At 36.9% G+C, this 18731-nt stretch overlaps 1 protein-coding gene across 9 annotated transcripts in view; it reads right to left on the reverse strand.

Moving 5' to 3' along the window:
• Nucleotides 1-18731, reverse strand: part of EHBP1 (EH domain binding protein 1) — a 559191-nt gene that overhangs the window by 250286 nt on the left and 290174 nt on the right. For all 9 annotated transcript variants that reach the window (XM_079941625.1, XM_079941630.1, XM_079941629.1 and 6 more), the window contains one exon: nucleotides 16853-16906. In XM_079941625.1, the coding sequence (XP_079797751.1) occupies nucleotides 16853-16906 (54 nt within the window). The remainder of the gene's footprint in view (nucleotides 1-16852; nucleotides 16907-18731) is intronic.

Below are 18731 nucleotides of genomic sequence, written 5' to 3' on the forward strand. Positions count from 1 at the left end.
GCCTCTTTCTAAAATGATCCTGTGAACATTTCATTTAAAAAAATACCTTTAAGTACATATTAGAGAAGAAAAGTTAACAATACAGAAAGATAGAAACTGCCACATATCTCTAGGGATAAACACAGGTAAGTTTGAAAAGCTGCTTCTAAACCGTTCTTGATAATTTCAGTCCATATTAACCCATCTATCTCTAATTTCTGTTATACTTTTCAACTATCACTATACATTAAACATAGCACATATCACTATTCTTGTTTCATGTGTGTATCTCTCAAACCGGACTGTAGTATCTGAGATGTTGTCGTGCATCCTCTGTAGTAATTTATTAGTACAGCTAGGCTCTAAACCCAGTGCCTAGGACAGAAAATGTTTGATGAGTGAATGAGTAAATAAATGGTAAAATGCATGGGCTTCAGAGTCTGAAGACTTGAGCTTGAGACCAGGCTAAGTGGTTTTCTGTGTGCTTTGGGGCTGGTCACTTAACCTCACTGAGATAAATAAATTATAATAATGTCCACTTTAGAGAGGTTTCGTAAGGATTAAATGAGGTATTTAATTTGATAACATTCTCTATTCTTTAATAAAACTTTTCAAATAATATTTATGATTTATAAAGTTATTGATCAGTTGAACATCTGTTTAATATAACATCTGTTTAATTGATATAAGTATGAGGGCACAAATTATTTTCATAATGGAATACATTTCACAATGTATAAAGTACTGTCTTATACACTCATCCACCCCACTCCATTTTCCAAATTTTTAATTTGCCAAAAAAGTACATAAGCAGGTGACCCCAATGTTCCTAAAGCCACCTCCCTTCTGCATCAAAATTCTAATTCAGTAGGCCCAAGTTAGGGCCCAGGTATATGCATGGATGATTTAAGGCAGCGAATATTGGCTTAAACTAACAACATCAACAGTTCTTTCCTTTACCACTATTACCCACAGTGTGAAGCATGTAAATCTGTAGATTCACAACTATACAATGAATTTTTTAGTTTCTTAATTATCATATAATTCAACTAAATAGTTGTAAATTACTACAACCCTAGAAAAATCAACCACTCTTTTTAGAATGAAATACTCAAGAAAGTAATCTGTTCGACTATATGCTGTTCACAAACTAACCATGATCTCTCTCGCCTCTGCTCAAGTTAATCCAGCCACCTAAAGCACTCTCCAAAATCCCTGCAGCTGACTATCAGAAGTACTTAATCTCTTATCTAAAATCTCTTATTTGGATTTTAGGAAGGCAATACAGTGTGTATGCCTACACTACAGTGCCCAGATAATAGCACATTCCCAGTGAGGTCTGAGGCAGCACCCCATAATCAAACATATTAATATATGTGCAGCAAAATGAATTTTCACACTAAGCGGAATACTACAAATAGCCTCACTTCAGGTCAGGACAGGTTTTGCCACCAAATGAGTTTGAACCAAATTTCCAAAAAATAATACTTAAAAAAAGTCTTTAGGCAGTAGAGATTTTGGATTTTGAGATTACAAAAAAAGGAACGTAAAAATTTTATCTTTTAAAAATATACAAATGAATGTATATGCAAAACAAACAGGCTGACATATAGAAAACAAGAGCCGTTACCACTTGGGAAAGGGAAAGGGAAGGGGCAATTAGGGGTATAGGATTAAACTATACAAACTACTATGTATAAAATAGATAAGCAACAAGGATACAAGCACATGGAACTATAGCCTTATCGTGTAATAACCTTTTTCTTTTTTAACATCTTTATTGGAGTATAATTGCTTTACAATGGTGTGTTAGTTTCTGCTGTATAACAAAGTGAATCAGCTATATGTATACATATATCCCCATATCCCCTCCCTCCTGCGTCTCCCTCCCACCCTCCCCAACCCATCCCTCTAGGTGGTCACAAGGCACGGAGCTAACCTCCCCATGCGATGCAGCTGCTTCCCACTAGCTATCTATTTTACGTTTGGTAATGTATATATGTCAATGCCACTCCCTCACTTCATTCCAGTTAACCCTTCCCCCTCCCAGTGTCCTCAAGTCCATTCTCTACGTCTGCGTCTTTACTCATGTCCTGTCCCTAGGCTCGTCAGAACCATTGTTTTTTTTAGATTCCAAATATATGTGTTAGCATACAGTATTTCTTTTTCGCTTTCTGACTTAACTTTACTCTGTATGACAGACTCTAGGTCCATCCACCTCACTACAAATAACTCAATTTCGTTTCTTCTTATGGCTGAGTAATATTCCACTGTATATATGTGCCACACCTTCTTTATCCATTCATCTGCCAATGGACACTTAAGTTGCTTCCATGTTCTGGCTATTGTAAATAGTGCTGCAATGAACATTGTGGTACATGACTATTTTTGATTTATGGTTTTCTCAGGGTATATGCCCAGTAGTGGGAATTCCAGCTCATATGGTAGTTCTACTTTTAGTTTTTTAAGGAACCTCCATACTGTTCTCCATAATGGCTGTATCAATTTACATTCCCACCAACAGTACAAGAGGGTTCTCTTTTCTCCACACCCTCTCCAGCATTTATTGTTTGTAGATTTTTTGTTTATGGCCTTTCTAACAGGTGTGAGGTGAACCTCACTGTAGTTTTGATTTGCATTTCTCTAATGATTACTGATGTTGAGCATCCTTTCATGTGTTTGTTGGCAATCTGTATATCTTCTTTGGAGAAATGTCTATTTAGATCTTCTGCCCATTTTTGGATTGGGTTGTTTGTTTTTTTGATATTGAGCTGCATGAGCTGCTTGTATATTTTGGAGATTAATCCTTTGTCAGTTGCTTCATTTGCAAATATTCTCTCCCATTCTGAGGATTGTCTTTTTGTCTTGTTTATGGTTTCCTTTGTTGTGCAAAAGCTTTTAAGTTTCATTAGGTTCCATTTGTTTGTTTTTGTTTTTATTTCCATTTCTCTAGGAGGTGGGTCAAAAAGGATCTTGCTGTGATTTATGTAAAAGAGTGCTCTCCTACGTTTTCCTTTAAGAGTTTTATAGTGTCTGGCCTTACATTTACGTCTTTAATCCATTTTGAGTTTATTTTTGTGTATGGTGTTAGGAAGTGTTCTAATTTCATTCTTTTATATGTAGCTGTCCAGTTTTCCCAGCACCACTTACTGAAGAGGATGTCTTTTCTCCATTGTATATTCTTGCCTCCTTTATCAAAGATAAGGTGACCATATGTGTGTGGGTTTATCTCTGGGCTTTCTATCCTGTTTCACTGATCTATATCTCTGTTTTTGTGCCAGTACCATACTGTCTTGATTACTGTAACTTTGTAATATAGCCTGAAGTCAGGAAGTCTGAAGTCAGGGAGGCTGATCGCTCCATTTTTCTTTCTCAAGATTGCTTTGGCTATTCTTTTGTGTTTCCACACAGATTGTGAAACTTTTTGTACTAGTTCTGTGAAAAATGCCATTGGTAGTTTGATACAGATTGCATTGAATCTGTAGATTGCTTTGGGTAGTATAGTCATTTTCACAATGTTGATTCTTCCAGTCCCAGAACATGGTATATCTCTCCATCTGTTTGTAACATCTTTAATTTCTTTCATCAGTGTCTTATAGTTTTCTGCATACAGGTCTTTTGTCTACCTAGGTAGGTTTATTCCTAGGTATTTTATTCTTTTTGTTGCAATGGTAAATGGGAGTGTTTCCTCAATTTCTCTTTCAGATTTTTCATCATTAGTGTATAGGAATGCAAGAGATTTCTTTTCATTAATTTTGTATACTGATACTTTACCAAATTCATTGATTAGCTCTAGTAGTTTTCTAGTAGCATCTTTAGGATTCTCAACGTATAGTATCATGGCATCTGCAAACAGTGAGAGCTTTACTTCTTTTTTTCCGATTTGGATTCCTTTTATTTTTTCTTCTCTGATTGCTGTGGCTAAAACTTCCAAAACTATGTTCAATAATAGTGGTGAGAATGGGCATCCTTGTCTTGCTCCTGATTTTAGAGGAAATGGTTTCAGTTTTTCACCAGTGAGAACAATGTTGGCTGTGGGTTTGTCATATATGGCCTTTATTAAGTTGAGGTAAGTTCCCTCTGTGTCTACTTTCTGGTGAGTTTTTATCATAAGTGGGTGTTGAATTTTGTCAAAAGTTTTTCCTGCATCTACTGAGATTATCATATGGTTTTTATCCTTCTGTTTGTTAATATGGTATATCACATTGATTGATTTGCATATATTGAAGAATCCTTGCATTCCTGGGATAAATGCCACATTAGCATGGTGTATGATCCTTTTAATGTGCTGTTGGATTCTGTTTGCTAGAATTTTGTTGAGGATTTTTGCATCTATGTTCATCAGTGATATTGGCCTGTAGTTTTCTTTGTGACATCTTTGTCTGGTTTTGGTATCAGGGTGATGGTGGCCTCCTAGAATGAGTTTGGGCGTGTTCCTCCCTCTGCTATATTTTGCAAGAGTTTGAGCAGGATAGGTGTAAGCTCTTCTCTAAATGTTTGACAGAATTTGCCTGTGAAGCCATCTGGTCCTGGGATTTTGTTTGAAGATTTCTGATCACAGTTTCAACTTCAGTGCTTGTGATTGGTCTGTTTATATTTTTTATTTCTTCCTGGTTCAGTCTTGGAAGGTTGTGCATTTCTAAGAATTTGTCCATTTCCTCCAGGTTGTCCATTTTATTGGCATAGAGTTGCTTGTTGTAATCTCTCACGATTCTTTATATTTCTGCAGTGTCAGTTGTTACTTCTCCTTTTTCATTTCTAATTCTATTGATTTGAGTCTTCTCCCTTCTTTTCTTGATGAGTCTAGCTAGTGGCTTATCAATTTTGTTTATCTTCCCAAAGAACCAGCTTTTAGTTTTATGGATCTTTGCTATCGTTTCCTTCATTTCTTTTTCATTTATTTCTGATCTGATCTTTACGATTTCTTTCCTTCTGCTAAGTTTGTTGTTTTTTTGTTCTTCTTTCTCTAACTGCTTTAGGTGTAAGGTTAGGGTCTTTATTTGAGATGTTTCTGGTTTCTTGAGGTAGGATTGCATTGCTATAAACTTCCCTCTTAGAACTGCTTTTGCTGCATCCCATAGGTTTTGGGTTGTCGTGTCTTCATTGTCAATTGTTTCTAGGTATTTTTTGATTTCCTCTTTGATTTCTTCATTGATCTCTTGGTTATTTAGTAGTGTATTGCTTAGCCTCCATGTGTTTGTATTTTTTACAGTTTTTTTTCCTATAATTGACATCTAGTCTCATAGCATTGTCGTCAGAAAAGATATGTGATATGATTTCGATTTTCTTAAATTTACCAAGGCTTGATTTGTGACCCAAAATATGATCTATCCTGGAGAATATTCCATGAGCACTTGAGAAGAAAATGTATTCTGTTGTTTTTGGATGGAATATCCTATAAGTATCAATTAGTTCATCTTGTTTAATGTGTTATTTAAAGCTTGTGTTTCCTTATTTATTTTCATTATGGATGATCTGTCCATTGGTGAAAGTGGGGTGTTAAAGTCCCCTACTATGATTGTGTTATTGTCGATTGTGTTATTGCCATAACCCTTTTATGGCTGTTAGCATTTGCCTTAAATATTGAGGTGTTCCTATGTTGGGTGCATAAATATTTACAATTGTTATATCTTCTTGGATTGATCCCTTGATCATTATGTAGTGCCCTTCTTTGTCTCTTGTAATAGTCTTTACTTTAAAGTCTATTTTGTCTGATATGAGAGCTGCTCCTCCAGCTTTCTTTTGATTTCCATTTGCATGCAATATCTTTTTCCTTCCCCTCACTTTCAGTCTGTATGTGTCCCTAGGTCTGAAGTCTGTCTCTTGTAGACAGCATATATATGGGTCTTGTTTTTGTATCCATTCAGTCAGTCTGTCTTTTCATTGGAGCATTTAATCCATTTACATTTAAGGTAATTATTGATATGTGTGTTCCTATTACCATTTTCTCAATTGTTTTGAGTTTGTTTTTGTAGGTGTTTTCCTTCTCTTGTGTTTCCTGCCTAGAGACGTTCCTTTAGCATTTGTTGTAAAGCTGGTTTGGTGGTGCTGAATTCTCTTAACTTTTGCTTGTCTGTAAAGGTTTTAATTTCTTCGTCAAATCTGAATGAGATCCTTGCTGGGTAGAGTAATCTTGTTTGTAGGTTTTTCCCTTTCATCACTTTAAAGTCCTGCCAGTCCCTTCTGGCTTGCAGAGTTTCTGCTGAAAGATCAGTTGTTAACCTTATGGGGAATCCCTTGTATGTTATTTGTTGCTTTTCCCTTGCTGCTTTTAATATGTTTTCTTTGTATTTAATTTTTGACAGTTTGATTAATATGTGTCTTGACATGTTTCTCCTTGGATTTATCCTGTATGGGACTCTCTATGCTTCCTGGACTTCATTGACTATTTCCTTTCCATTGTTAAGGGAAGTTTTTAACTATAATGTCTTCAAATATTTTCTCAGATCCTTTCTTTTTCTCTTCTTCTTCTGGAATCCCTATAATTCGAATGTTGGTGCATTTAGTGTTGTCCCAGAGGTCTCTGAGACTGTCCTCAATTCTTTTCATTCTTTTTTATTCTGCTCTGTGGTAGTTATTTCCACCATTTTATCTTCCAGGTCACTTATCCGTTCTTCTGCCTCACTTATTCTGCTATTGATTCCTTCTAGAGAATTTTTTTATTTCATTTATTGTGTTATTCATCATTCTTTGTTTGCTATTTAGTTCTTCTAGGTCCTAGTTAAACGTTTGTATTTTCTCCATTTTATTTCCAAGATTTTGGATCATCTTTACTATCATTACTCTGAATTCTTTTTCAGGTGGACTGCCTATTTCCTCTTCATTTGTTTAGACTGGTGGGTTTTTACCTTGCTCCTTCATCTGCTGTGTATTTCTCTGTCTTCTATTTTGCTTATCTTACTGTGTTTGGGGTCTCCTTTTTGCAGCTGCAGGTTCGTAGTTCCCGTTGTTTTTGATGTCTGTCCCCAGTGGCTAAGGTTGGTTCAGTGGGTTGTGTAGGCTTCCTGGTGGAGGGGACTAGTGCCTGTGTTCTGGTGGATGAGGCTGGATCTTGTCTTTCTGCTGGGCAGGTCCACGTCTGGTGGTGTGTTTTGGGGTGTCTGTGGCCTTATGATGATTTTAGGCAGCCTCTCTGCTAATGGGTGGGGTTGTGTTCCTGTCTTGCTAGTTGTTTGGCATAGGGCGTTCAGCACTTTTGCTTGCTGGTCGTTGAGTGGAGCTGGGTCTTAGCATTGAGATGGAGATCTGTGGGAAAGCTTTCACCATTTGGTATTATGTGGGGCTGGGAGGTCTCTGGAGGACCAATGTCCTGAACTTGGCTCTCCCACCTGAGAGGCTCAGGCCTGACACCAGGCAGGAGCACCAAGACCTTGTCAGTCACATGGCTCAGAAGAAAAGGGAGAAAAAAAGAAAGAAAGAAAAATTTAAAAAAATAAAAAATTAATTAATTAATTAAAATAATTAAAATTAAAAATTTTTTTAAATAATTAAAGAAATAAAAAATTAAAATAAAAAAATGAAAAGTAACAAAGAGAGCAATCAAACCAATATACAAACCCAACAAGTGCTAAAAACTATACTAAGATAAACATAAAAATCAGAAACAAGTCAGTCACACACAGGAAACCCCAAGGCTACAGTTGCTCCCAAAGTCCACTGCCTCAATTTTGCATTGATTTGTTGTCTATTCAGGTATTCCACAGGTGCAGGGTACCTCAAGTTGATTGCGGGCATTTAATCCACTGCTCCTGAGGCTGCACAGAGAAATTTCCCTTTCTCTTCTTCGTTTGCACATCTCCTGGGGTTCAGCTTTGGTTTCGGCCCCAGCTCCGTGTGTAGGTTGCCTTCAGGCTTCTGTTCCCGCCCAGAAAGGATGCGGTTAAAGCAGCGGCTGATTAGGGGGCTGTGGGTCACTCATGCCAGGAGGAGGGAGGGGTACGGCAGTTATAATTGGAATGCAGGGTGAGCCTGTGGTGGCAGAGGCCAGTGTGACATTGCAACAGCCTGAGGCGCACTGTGTGTTCTCCCATGGAGGTTCTCCCTGGATCACGGGACCCTGGCAGTGGTGGGCTGCACAGGCTCCCAGTGTTTGGGGTTAGGGTGGTGAGACGTGTGGATAGTGACCTGTGCTTGCACACAGGATTCTTCGTGGCTGCAGCAGCAGCGTTAGCACTTCATGCCTGTCTCTGGTGTCCGAGCTGACAGCCACGGCTCGTGCCCGTCTCTGGAGCTCGTTTAGGCAGTGTTCTGCCTTCTGTGGGCAGACAGGAAAGGAATCCCCTCTCCTCGCACACCCCGAAACAATGGTCTCTTCCCTCTTAAGACAGGTCCAGACTTTTCTCCGGACTCCCTCCAGCTAGCTGTGGCGCACTAGCCCCCTTCAGCTGTGTTCACACCGCCAACCCCAGTGCTCTCTCTGGGATCTGACCTCCGAAGCCCGAGCCTCAGCTCCCAGCCCCCACCCACCCCAGCGGGTGAGCAGACAAGCCTCTCAGGCTGGTGAGTGCTGGTCGGCACTGATCCTCTGTGCGGGAATCTCTCCGCTTTGCCCTCTGCATCCCTGTTGCTGCCCTCTCCTCTGTGGCTCTGAAGCTTCCCCCCCACCACCCCCCGTCTCTGCCAGTGAAGGGGCTTCCTAGTGTGTGGAAACCTTTCCTCCTTCATAGCTCCCTCCCCGAGGTGCAGGTTCTGTCCCTATTCTTTTGTCTGTTTTTTCTTTTGCCCTACCCAGGTACGTGGGGAGTTTCTTGCATTTTGGGAAGTCTGAGGTCTTCTGCCAGCATTCAGTAGGTGTTCTGTAGGAGTTGTTCCACATGTAGATGTACTTTTGATGTATCTGTGGGGAGGAAGGTGATCTCCATGTCTTACTCTTCCACCATCTTGAAGGTCCCCCTCATTAAGTAATAACTTAATGGAGCATAATCTGTAAATATACTGAATTGCTATGCTGTATACCTGAAATTAATATAATATTGTAAATTAACTATACTTCAATTAAAAAAATAACTTTATCTTTTAGGTTTCAACTTATACATCACTTTCAATAGAAAGCTTCCCCTCATCCACCAAGACTGGGTTAAGCACTCTTTATATGTGCACATTTAACACCCTATACTTTTATTGTGGTGGTTGCCTGTTTATTTCCCTCTCAGACTGTAGGATACTTGGAGTCAGGAGCCATAGCTTTTTCAGTATTATACTCTCAATAACTAGCAAATATCTACGACATGGTATCCATTTAATCAACAGTTAGTGAATGTATAAGCAAATATGAATACCAAGACTTTAATTTGGTGAAGTTTTATATTGTTCTACTTGTTTGATCTGTAAGGTATGATTAACATTAATAAAGTTGATGAACTGGGACAAAAATCAGAAAATCTAACCAAAAAGACTACCCAATAGTATACACATGTAAGATACACATAACAGTATGAAAATAGTGCTTTGTTGCTGCTAAATAAAACTTAAATTTGTTAGCTAGGACATTTTACAAAGTAAACTACTACATGAAATAAACTGTTTAACATGCAGTAGTTTATTTACTACTTTAACACAGGGTTTCTTGCGTCACACATAGATAAATACCTCACAGTAGACTTTAGATGTTAATCCATGTAAGGTCCCTTCCTGTGTCAAGAATTTTAGAGTGTAGGATTTGAAGATGGTAACTTGCTTTCTTCTAATTCATATAATCTAATAAAATTGACAATTAACAAAAAAATGACAGGCAAGATGAAAAGGGAAAACTAAATAAGTATTTAAGCAAACAGGTAGTTACACAAGAATTTTAGGATTTTGAGAATTCTGTCAGGCTCAAGGCATATATGATCATTCTTGGACATACGTTTCTTTAAGTGCAACAAAAGCACCTCCATTACTTTCTTTAAAGCCAAAGGGTCACTTCAGAATAAAGGAGATGGAATTTTCCTTCAGAAACACAATCTGAGATATTTCTGAACTGAACAACACACTAAATATTTAATATAAGGAAAATGAAGGAGGGAAAAAAAAGTGTATTATGTATGGACTTTCTTGGAAATTTAACCACAATGAGACTGAGCTGGCTCACAAAGCTTCATTTAACTACTAGCTATATCTAGAATACCCTACCTAATTTACACAGACAGTCACCATTCACATAATCATATACAACAGAAAGATGACAGGATAATTAAAAGATCAGGAAAGGCTGTCTGAACTATGAGCTTCCTATTCTAAATGCAGGAGTTTAATTCTAAGGGGGTTGGGGGAAAAGCCTTGTTGCTTCTAATATTAACTTAAATATCTTCTATATGAAAACAAGAACATATAATATCACTTCTCAAGGAACAAAATAGTTAATTTCGAACCTTAGGCCTACCAGGTCAGAAAGATGATCTACAAGGAAATTAAGTTTACAAAAATTAAAAAAACAAAACAAAACAGAAACACCTTTTGTAGATTGATCACCTTTTCTAACATGCCAATAACTTTTAACAAGTTCCCAAACTGATGGTGTTCAAAAGCGGCCTTCGTTATTTACAGAAGAAATGATACAATATCTAAGATTAACTTTAAATAATCTGGTTTAAAAAACAGTGGGAATGAAATAAAAGTGGGGATGAAATAAGTTTACCAAAGTATTGAAGATTATTGAAGCTTGGAGATGGGTACATAGAGGTTTATTACTCCTACATTTTTTTTCTTATTTCTTTTACATTGAAGTATAGTTAATTTACAATGTTGTGTTAGTTTCTGGTGTACAGCAAAGTGATTCAGATATATAGAGATATACATATATCTCTATATATCCTTTTTCACATTCTTTTCCAGTATACTTTATTACTATAAACTATAAGATATTGAATATAGTTCCCTATGCTATACAGTAGGACTTTGTTGTTTATCTATTTTACAGATAGTAGTTTGTATCTGCTAATCCCAAACTCCTAATTTATCCCTCTCCTACCCTTTCCCCTTTGGTAACCGATGTTTTTTTCCAATGTTTGTGAGTCTGTTTCTGTTTTGTAAATATGTTCATTTATATTATTCTTTAGATTCCACATATAAGTGATATCATATGATATTTGTCTCTCTCTGACTTACTTCACTTAGTATGATAATTCCTATTATCATAGTGAGTAAATGAGATAATGTGTATATAGCATTCCACACAGTACCTGATATATAGTAAGTATCCAATAAATTTGTTACGGTAATATATTTTGGAGACTTCTGCATTTTATTGAGATATTTTATATTAAACAAAAACTTTAAATTTCACTGATTGTGGGGTTATAACAAAGTGCAAAGAAAATAAAGATATCAAAATTCCGTTTTTGAATGCTCTTTTGGAGTATGCCTTCTCAGTGTCACAACAACTTACTAAGAGACTTTCAAACAAAATCCAGACTTTACAAGAGAAAAAGACAGTCCTTTGAAATTCACTAGGTCTTCTGTATGTAATGTGGAAACATACATACAGAAAGCATGTACTAAAATGTAAAGCAGAGCACAATATTATAACATGCTATTGCTACAGGAATAGAACTGTTTCTCTAGACCAGAGTCAATTTCATCATTCACCACTGAGGGGAGCTGTAACCTAGGAAAAGGTTTATATAGCATTGCAAGGTTAAACTTTCTAGAACCTTGTAATATTGGTTTAATAAATTCTTATTAAAATATCTTTCAAATTAATTGGACAAGTATGGCTGAATTCTCTTTTGGAGACCTTACAAGAAATAATAAAGCTCATTATATCTATGTAACTGTAATAGATGAATCCCTATCCCCCTTCCTTGCTTTTTTTCTTTAGCACTTATATATTTAACATGTATTTAACATATATTATATATGTATATTATCTAACATAGTATATATTTCCCATATATTAATTTTTATTTTCTGTCTCTCTCTCACACACACAAATGTAAACTCCATGAGGAAGAGATTTTTAATGTGTTTTATATACCACTCTATTGCCAGTACCTAGAAGAGTGCCCAGCACAAAATACATACTCAGTGAATTACCTGCTACTGAATGAATGAATGAATATGATGATGTCAAGCAAAGTGAACTGCTACTACCTGAAAAATGTAATGTCTACTTATATTGAATTTAGGTTTAAAAGAAAATTTCTAAGAACAGTTCTTTAATCCTATACATGAGTATATAGAGAGATCCCATGAGAATGGCTTAGTATACATTCATAGTAGAATCCCTCTTAAATCATCTGAATGTCACAGAGAATTGGTCAATTAAAGGGAAGAATTATAAATACTGATACACAAACATTTTAATTTTGTTTAATACATATTAATGTGTTTCATTCACCAGTTTTCATGGGCTCTTCTTTGAGTATAATTTCGTTGACTGCCAATTTTCTCATAATCAACAGCCATAACATATCATTAGTGTACTTCAATCACTTTTAAATGAAATCAATATATAAGGACAAAAGAGAAATAATCTGAATGCAAAATCCTTTCAGATTTTCATAAATTTTCCCAATTTTTTACAGTTGTATTTCCACACCAGATTTGAGAGCAGTTTTTAACAACTCACTTCTATCAACTCTTTCTAAAGCATTTTAACGGTTTTCATGAAATAATGCCTCAAACTGATATTTCACTGGCCTAGGAAACATCTAATTAAATTATATAATTACAATAACGGGTCAACAGCATTACATGAGGTCTTGTAAGGGGTCAAACTCAACTTACAACTCACCTGTGAGAGAAGTGTGCAGAAGTGTGTCAGAGAGTAGCCTACTAACCATGTTGACACATATGGGATTAAAACCAGGACGTTTTACAGACAGAATGGAAAGTATGAGGTAATCCGTGTAAATTAACTAGAGACTGATCAGGAGAACCTCTACTGTAATGACATATGGATCCCTCACATAATATCTCACTGCCACTAGAGTCTACTTTTTGAATTTTTCTTCAATATAGTTGATGAATGCTAATTCCTGTCTTAAAAAGAATAAACCTTACAGGATACTGAGTTTAATCATTTATTCACTCACTCCTTCAACAACATATAATATATTGAGTACCTAGTACACAAAAGGTACTATGTAAAAAAATTGTGGTAGCTACAAATATAAGTGGAACAGAACTCTTCCCCTATTACTTTGCCAAGCAAGAGTCCTTTTAACACCTCAGAAAACTGACCTAGGTTTTCCAGAAGAGGAAAAAGAGTTAACACACCTGGATAGGTAAAGAAAAAAAATATTCTCAAAATTCGTTTTTTTCTCACCATACAGAAGTTGGTCCCAGCAGAAAAAAATTAAGTTCCTCCTGAAAACTAAAGAGGGAGACATGCCCAATTCTAGTCTATCTTCCATGTGAGAATACACCACTTTTGTTTTGTTTTAGGGTTAATTATATAAACTCATCCTTTCACATTAAATAGTTCACAATTTATGATAGTTGTCCTAATTTAAAGTATGTAAATTAGTGTGTTCTCCTTTAAGTTAATGTATTTTAAATGGTTTAGTCACAACATGTGCATTCATGCTCTTTCCCATGCATTAATAAGAGTAAAACAATTTCACCACAGTTCCTAAGTCTGGTAGCTTTATACAATGTAAGTAAATAATGGATGCATTTAATACTTACCTCTTTTAAAAAATAAACATTAGGCTAGTAAAATAGGTCAAATCCCATAAATGTCTCTTCAAAAACAAAACAAAAAAAAGCCTGCTGTAAAAACAGGCAAAAGTCAACAATAAAATAATAAGAAACTCATCTAATAAACTATTTGTTATTTTCTTGCATTAGGTTCCTAGCAATCATCATCATTATTGCTGTCACTATTATTAATAGCTAAGGAATTAATTGTGTGTTCCTCTCACATTCTGATTAATTTTACTTCTCTTCAAATTAGGTCTTCAATACGTAGGTTCCCCTAAGTTCTGACCATCTCTTTAAAGATGGCGGGTTTTGTTTTTTGTTTTTTTAATACCCATGGCTGAGAAGTTAGGTTTCTACTACAAAGGCTAATACGTGAAAAGTATGTTTACATGAAAAGTGAGTTGAAACCACAATTCAATTTTCTTTCTTTCATTCTTTGTTTTTCCCCCTAATCCTGGCATAGGAAATAACTATTACAGCAACAAGGAGTAAGGGGAAAGAACGGTTGTGCTAAAAAAGTTCAGAATAGGAAACTTGCAATAATACTCATAATCCATTCCAGAAATAAAAATATACAGAAAATATATATGCCAATATTGATTGTTTAAAGAAAGATATAAATTAGGGAGTTATTAATTGATCCCAAAATGACATGCCAGATAACTCTTTTAAATATTTCATTCTCCAAGAACTTGAAAATAAAAAATTTGATCTATAAAAAGATAATTTCCAAAAAAGTTTATAAAAATATTCCTATTGACTGAAACAAAGTCATGGACCTAGAAAATCCCTCTGAGATCATTTAGTAGAAACCTTTCATTTTACAGATGAAGAAATTAACTCCTAGAAAATAATCTCAAGGTCACCAGCTTTGAAGGCACATCAGGATTTATACTCAATTCTAACCAATCAAAAGCTCATGTCTTCTCTATACTATGATATGGGAGAAAGGAAAATGCATTTTTTTCATATAAGAATATGAGGAGGCAGAATGACAAGAAGGTAGAAAATCTTTCAGCTATTAAAAAGCATAATGATGGCTGGAAATCTCCACAAATGCAATGTTCTCTCCACAAGGTAACTCAGAGTAAGGTCTCCAAAATCTTCTGATGACAGAGTAAAATTTAACCTCTAGTAACAGTTCAATTAAAATTTTGGTTTTATAAAGTTTTATAAACAATATGAATAGTTAAAAGTCATCTATATTATTTTTATTAGATTTTTGTGAATCTAATTTAATAATAAACACTTGGAAAGAAGAATTGCTAATGTATTTTATTTTCCATTTTCCTCCTATGGCCACTCCCTTACCTAACAGATTTCTAACAACTTCAATCACTTGAGTAATAAATAGGCAAATGAGTAAAATAAGCTGCTGGGCTTAAATATATTTTTCATAAAAAGGATATAAATGTACACTTCGACTTGAGAAACACATACCCCAACATGGAAAGTAAAATCCAAAATATACCTCTTTATCTCATGATCCATTTAAATCTCACTGTTTTAATTTTAGTATTCCTCTATAGACCTTTAAAATATTTTTATAAAATATATAACACAGAACTTAAAAATATTTTTCCTAAAATCCTATAGATTTGAATGCCTTTTGCATCCAAACCTGATCTATATCATATAGCTTTTTTTTTTTACTTGTACCTTTCAGTAACAGCTTATAACCTATTGCTCAGAAATTTAAAACTGCTGTGCCTCTATCCTAAGATTAATTAGAGGAGTAATAAGAACACCTTTCTAAACAAATATAAAGTTAGTGTTTACATACTTCTACTATTAATTACAACCCCAAATTAACTGGCTAATTCTTTAGTACATCAAATTAACAAAGATGTATAACAGAGCCGCGGGTATTGAAAACCATAAAAACATCCATTGGGGAGAAGCTCTTAATTAATGAAAGCTAGATTTTTAAGGCTGTAACCAATTTCAAGAAGTGTAAGTTTGTTTGTTTTTAAAACCTCAATGCTATTCCAAGTATAGTGTTCAAACCTATCACTACAGAAAATCCAGAACTGTTAACATGTGTGAACCATAACACAATGACATTGGCTTGATATCCAGCCATCAGAACTCCTTCCACTGTGTTTGGACCTGATCTCCTTCCCAAGCTTCCCAGATCTTCATGTCTAAAAATGGCCCAGCTATTGCTGGAAAAAGTATAAGATTCCTTTCACCACTGAGATATAAAACAAAGTCAGGCACAGAAAGGAAGAATATGCTGTTATAAAGCATGTTATAAAACTGTTACAGGGCTTCCCTGGTGGCGCAGTGGTTGAGAGTCCACCTGCCGATTCAGGGGACACGGGTTCATGCCCAGTCTGGGAAGATCCCACATGCCGCAGAGCGGCTAGGCCCGTGAGCCATGGACGCTGAGCCTGCGCGTCCGGAGCCTGTTGCTCCGCAACGGGAGAGGCCACAACAGTGAGAGGCCCGCGTACCACGAAAAAAAAAAAAAAAAAAACTGTTACAAATATATTTTAGAACTTTAATAACAATCATGGTAATGATGTCAATGACAATGATAAAAGCTAATATTCATTGAAATTATTTAATCCTCACAAACCTGTAAATTGATTGCTGAGAAGTTAAGAAACTTACCACAATCACAGAGCCTATAAATGGAAGAGCTAGGGCTTGCAATTAGGTCTATCAGACTCCAGAATCCACATTCTTTCTCACTGTATCTTCATGGCCTGTCTTCCCTAATCTCCATTCAATAAACATTTATTAAACAACTACTGTATGCCTGCAAGTCACCTGGGACTCCACAATATGTAAACTAATTGAAGATGATTATTAAAGTACCACTCTAGAATCCCTCAACCCAAAGAGTTAAAGCATATACTTTTTTTTAAAGATTTCTAAGATCATTCATAGTTTCATTCAAAAAATGTTTCAATGAGCATTTGTTATGTGAGAAGCACCATATCAGATGCTAAATAGATAAAAAGATGAATAAGACATGATCCTTCCCTCAAGCCCCCAACAGAATACATAGAGCATATACATAATTCAGCATTGAAGAGTATTTTTACGTCTATATTTTTAACAAAAATATTTACAAATAATTCTGCTACCGGCTATCATTTCATTTAAAAAAATCTAAAAGTTACAAATCACTATTTAATTTTTATAAGGCAGCATTTCTCCTACCACCAAAATGCTAATGTACCTTAGTAATTTATACAGTCAAAAATATGAAAGGTGACAGAATTTACGATTAGCTTACATTTTCTATGACAAATGTCCACTCTTTATCTTCAAATTCCTCTGCATGAGGATCCTGTAACAAAAGTAAAATATAAAGTTGAAATACATTTCTTAATTCAGTCAATCCAGTTAAAAAAATACAAACAGCCTTGCTCCTAGCTTTTTCCAAGTTTTTAAAAAAGGAGAGGCAGAATGGCCTACTCTTAAGAAACTTCCATAACTTACCTAAATTTAAATCATTATTTTTTACTAAGAAATTCTCTATTTTACTTATGTTAATGCATATCATTATCTTCTATCATTGCATCTAAAACAATACAAAAAGAAACTGAGGGACAAATATATGATATCACTTATATGTGGAATCTAAAAAAATTGGTACAAATGAACTTATTTACAAAACAGAAATAGAGTCAGAGATGTAGAAAACAAACTTATGGTTATCAAGGGGGAAGGGGGGGTGGGAGGGATAAAATGGGAGATTGGACTTGACATATACACACTATATATAAAATAGATAATTAATAAGAACCTACTGTATAGCACAGGAAACTCGACTCAATACTCTGTAATGACCTACAGGGGAACAGAATCTAAAAATGAGTGGATAGAACCAACAGGAGGATGGCGGAAGAGTTAAGACACGGAGATCACCTTCCTCCCCACAGATACATCAGGAGGACATCTACACGTGGAACAACTCCTACAGAACACCTACTGAATGCTGGCAGAAGACCTCTGACCTACCAAAAGGCAAGAAACTCCCCACGTACTTGGGTAGGGCAAAAAAAACCCCAATAAACAGAGACAAAAGAATAGGAACGGGACCTGCACCAGTGGGAAGGAGCTGTGAAGGAGGAAAAGTTTCCACACACTAGGAAGCCCCTTTGCGGGCGGAGACTGCGGGTGGCGGAGGGGGAAGCTTCGGACATAGAGCCACGGAGGAGAGCACAACAACGGGTGCGGAGGGCAAAGTGGAGAGATTCCTGCACAGAGGATCAGTGCTTACCGGCACTCACCAGCCCGAGAGGCTTGTCTGCTCAACGGCCGGGGCGGGCGGGGCTGAGAGCTGAGGCTCCGGCTTCAGTCAGAGCGCAGGGAGAGGACTGGGGTTGGCGGCATGTACACAGCCTGCAGGGGGTTAGTGCACCATGGCTAGCCAGGAGGGAGTCTGGGGAAAAGTCTGGACCTGCCGAAGAGGCAAGAGACTTCTTCCCTCTTTGTTTCCTGGTGCCCGAGGAGAGGGGATTAAGAGCGCAGCTTAAAGGAGCTCCAGAGCCAGGCGCGAGCCGCGGCTAACAGCGCAGACCCCAGAGATGGGCAAGAGATGCTAAGACTGCTGCTGCCGCCACCAAGAAGCCTGTGTGCGAGCACAGGTCACTCTCCACACCTCCCTTCCGGGGAGCCTATGCAGCCCGCCATGCCAGGGTCCCGGGATCCAGGGACAACTTCCCCGGGAGAATGCACGGCGTGCCTCAGGCTGATGCAATGTCACGCCAGCCTCTGCCACCGCAGGCTCGCCCCGCACTCCGTACCTCTCCCTCCCTCCGGTCTAAGGGAGCCAGAGACCCCGAATCAGTGGCTCCTTTAACCGGCGACCTACACACAGAAGCGGGGCCAAATCCAAAGCTGAGCCCCGGCAGCTGTGCAAACAAAGAAGAGAAAGGGAAATCTCTCCCAGCAGCCTCAGGAGCAGCGGATTAGATCTCCACAATCAACTTGATGCACCCTGCATCTGCAGAATACCTGAATAGACAACAAATCATCCCAAATTGAGGAGGTGGACTTGGAGAGCAAGATTTATTATTTTTTCCCCTTTTCCTCTTTTTGTTAGCGTGTACGTGTATGGTTCTGTGTGAGATTCTGTGTGTATAGCTTTGCTTTCACCATTTGTCCTA

The sequence above is a fragment of the Stenella coeruleoalba genome (assembly GCF_951394435.1).
Source record: "Stenella coeruleoalba genome assembly, chromosome: 13".
Taxonomy (NCBI): Eukaryota; Metazoa; Chordata; class Mammalia; order Artiodactyla; family Delphinidae; genus Stenella; species Stenella coeruleoalba.